The following is a 2,690-nucleotide window of genomic DNA, read 5'->3' as shown; positions in this document are numbered from 1 at the left end:
CTCACGGTCTCTCCTGCCCGGGCTGGCTTTGAACCGTGATCCTCAGATCTCAGCCTCCTGAGTAGCTAGGATTACAGGCGTGAGCCACCAGCGCCCGGCTGAAATCAGATTTTCAGAACAGAATAAGAGTGCTTTGATACAATAGAATATTTGTGTATCTATAGCCCATGTCTGTCTATCACTGCCTTGGGTTGTAGGTTGGTCGTCTTTTGCAACAACTAGCAATGACTGGCTCTGAAGAAGGTGATCCCCGGACAAAAAGCAGCCTTGGAAAATTTGACAAAGTAAGAATGAAAATTGTGTCATAAAAATACTGTTTGTGCAAAATTCTGATAAAGTATTATTAGTGAACTATATTCTTTTTGTTATTGTTGTGGGACTTGAACTCAGGGCCTGGGTACTGTTTGTAAGCTCTTTTACTCAAGGCTAGTGCTCTACCACTTTGATCCATAGCCCCACTTGCATTTTTTTGTGGGGGGGGTCAGTCATGGGGCTTGAACTCTAGGCCTGGGTGCTGTCCCTGAGCTCTTCAGCTCAAGGCAAGCGCTCTACCACTTGAGCCACAGAGCCACTTCCAGTTTTCTGGTGGGTAATTGGAGATAAGAGTCTCATGGGACTTTCTGCCCAGGCTAGCTAGTCTCCTGAGTAGCTAAGATTACAGGCGTGAGCCACCAGCGCTGGCTCCATTGGTTTTTTGTTTTGTTCTGTTTTGTTTTGCTAGTCTTGGGACTTGAACTGAGAGCCTGGGTACTGTCCCTGAGCCTTTCTGTGCTCAAGGTTAGCATTCTACCACTTGAGCCACAGCACCACCACTTCTGGCTTTTTCTGTTTATGTTGTACTGAGGAATCGAACCCAGGGCTTCATGCATGCTAGGCAAGCATTCTACCACTAAGCCACATTCCCAGCCCCCCACTTCTGGCTTTTGAGTGGTTAATTGGAGATAAAAGTCTCATGGGGCCTTTTCTTCCTAGGCTGGCTTCAAACCACAATTCTGGATTACAGGTGTGAGCCACTGGTGCCTGACTATACTGAACTGTTTTTTTATAAAGTTTTGTCTGTAGGTCATACATAATTAATGTAATAATGAGCCTTTTATTTAGATTTATTAAATTAGCAGCAGTTGAATTTAGGAAGAGTTTTCTAAAGGTTACTAACTCTCCCTTGCAGAAGTATTAAAAAGTTATCATTTTAATGAGAATCAAAGACCTATTCAGATTATTTTATTTTAAAAAGCTTGTTTTTAACGCTTGGGTGCCTGTGTAACATGCCTATAATCCTAGCTACTCATAAGGCTAAGATCTTAGGAATGCAGTTTGAAGCCAGTCTGGGCATGAAAGTCCATGAGACTCTTTTTTTTTTTGGGGGGGGGCCCTGAACTCTGGGCCTGGACGCTGTCCCTCAGCTCTTCAGCTCAAGGCTAGCACTCTACCTTTTGAGCCACAGTGCCACTTCCAGCTTTTTTCTTTTTGCTTATGTGGTGCTGAGGACTGGAACCCAGGGTCTCATGCATGCAAGGCAAGCGCTCTACCACTGAGCCTCCATGAGACTCTTATTTCAAATTAACTACCAAAAAGCTGAAATTGGAGATGTGATTTAAGTGGTAGAGCATCATTATTGAGCACAAAAGCTCAGGGACAGCATCTAGGCCCTGAGTTCAAGCCCCAGAACTGGCACTAAAACAAAACAAAACAAAAACAAGCTGGGCGCCGGTGGCTCACGCCTGCAATCCTAGCTACTGAGGAGGCTAAGATCTGAGGATCTCGGTTCAAAGCCAGCCGGGGCAGGAAAGTCCATGAGACTCTTATCTCCAATAAACCATTAGGAAACTGGAAGTGGCGCTGTGGCTCAAGTGGTAGAGAGCTGAAGAGCTGAGGGATAGTACTCAGGCCCAGAGTTCAAGCCCCATGACCCCCCCTCCAAAAAAAAATGCACAGCTTGTTTTTAGCTGGGTTGCAGGTGGCTCAGACCTATAATTCTGCCTACTCAGGAGGCTGAGATCTAGGAATGTGGTTCAAAGCCAGCCAGGACAGAAAGGTCTGTGAGACTCTTCTCCAGTAAAAACTACAAAAAGAAAAATGGGGGGGGAAAAGAAAAATGGGGGGGGTACCAGGCTGGGAAGGTGGCTCAGTGGTAGAGCGCTTCCCTTGCATGCATGAGGCTCTGGGTTCAATTCCTCAGCACCACATAAGCAGAAAAAGCCAGAAGTGGCTCTGTGGCTCAGGTGATAGAGTGCTAGCCTTGAGCTGAAGAGCTGAGGGACAGTGTCCAGGCCCAGAGTTCAGGCTCCACAACCGACCAAAAAAAACCAAAATCAAAACAAACCCCCCCCCCCACACACATACAAAAAAATCGAAAGTGGAAAGCTGTGGATCAAGTGGTACCTAGCCTTGAGCAAAAAATCCCCAGCACAAAAAACAAAAATAATAGTTTTTAATAAATGAACAAGTTTTTAAAATATTGCCACTAAATCAAATCTGTATATATTAACTAATAGTAATGATAAAATTTTAAGTTTATTTTATAAATTAACATTTGTGTCATTGTTCAGTTAGTTTAGGAAAATAAGAATTGTGTCAGAGTTTGAATAGTCCATCCATTTCCTCTAGTTTGAAATGTAAAGGTTGGATAATCTTTAATCTTCATTTGCTCTCCAAAGAGATATATCCTCCCTCCCTCCCTCCCTCCCTCC

General features: G+C 44.2%; 1 protein-coding gene across 1 annotated transcript in view; it reads left to right on the top strand.

The window, feature by feature from the left end:
- Nucleotides 1-201: 201 nt before the first annotated feature.
- LOC106002003 (GTPase-activating protein and VPS9 domain-containing protein 1-like) overlaps nt 202-2,690 on the top strand; it is a gene marked incomplete at its 3' end in the record, with an annotated part of 5,333 nt that continues 2,844 nt past the window's right edge. The window contains exon 1 of the mRNA XM_013036928.1: nt 202-284. Within this exon, the coding sequence (XP_012892382.1) occupies nt 225-284 (60 nt within the window). The remainder of the gene's footprint in view (nt 285-2,690) is intronic.

This window comes from Dipodomys ordii, unplaced genomic scaffold (genome assembly GCF_000151885.1).
Source record: "Dipodomys ordii isolate 6190 unplaced genomic scaffold, Dord_2.0 Scaffold1777, whole genome shotgun sequence".
In the NCBI taxonomy this organism is placed as follows: Eukaryota; Metazoa; Chordata; class Mammalia; order Rodentia; family Heteromyidae; genus Dipodomys; species Dipodomys ordii.
The sequence above is the reverse complement of the archived record's forward strand: the minus strand, read 5'-3'. Positions and strand labels throughout refer to the sequence as shown.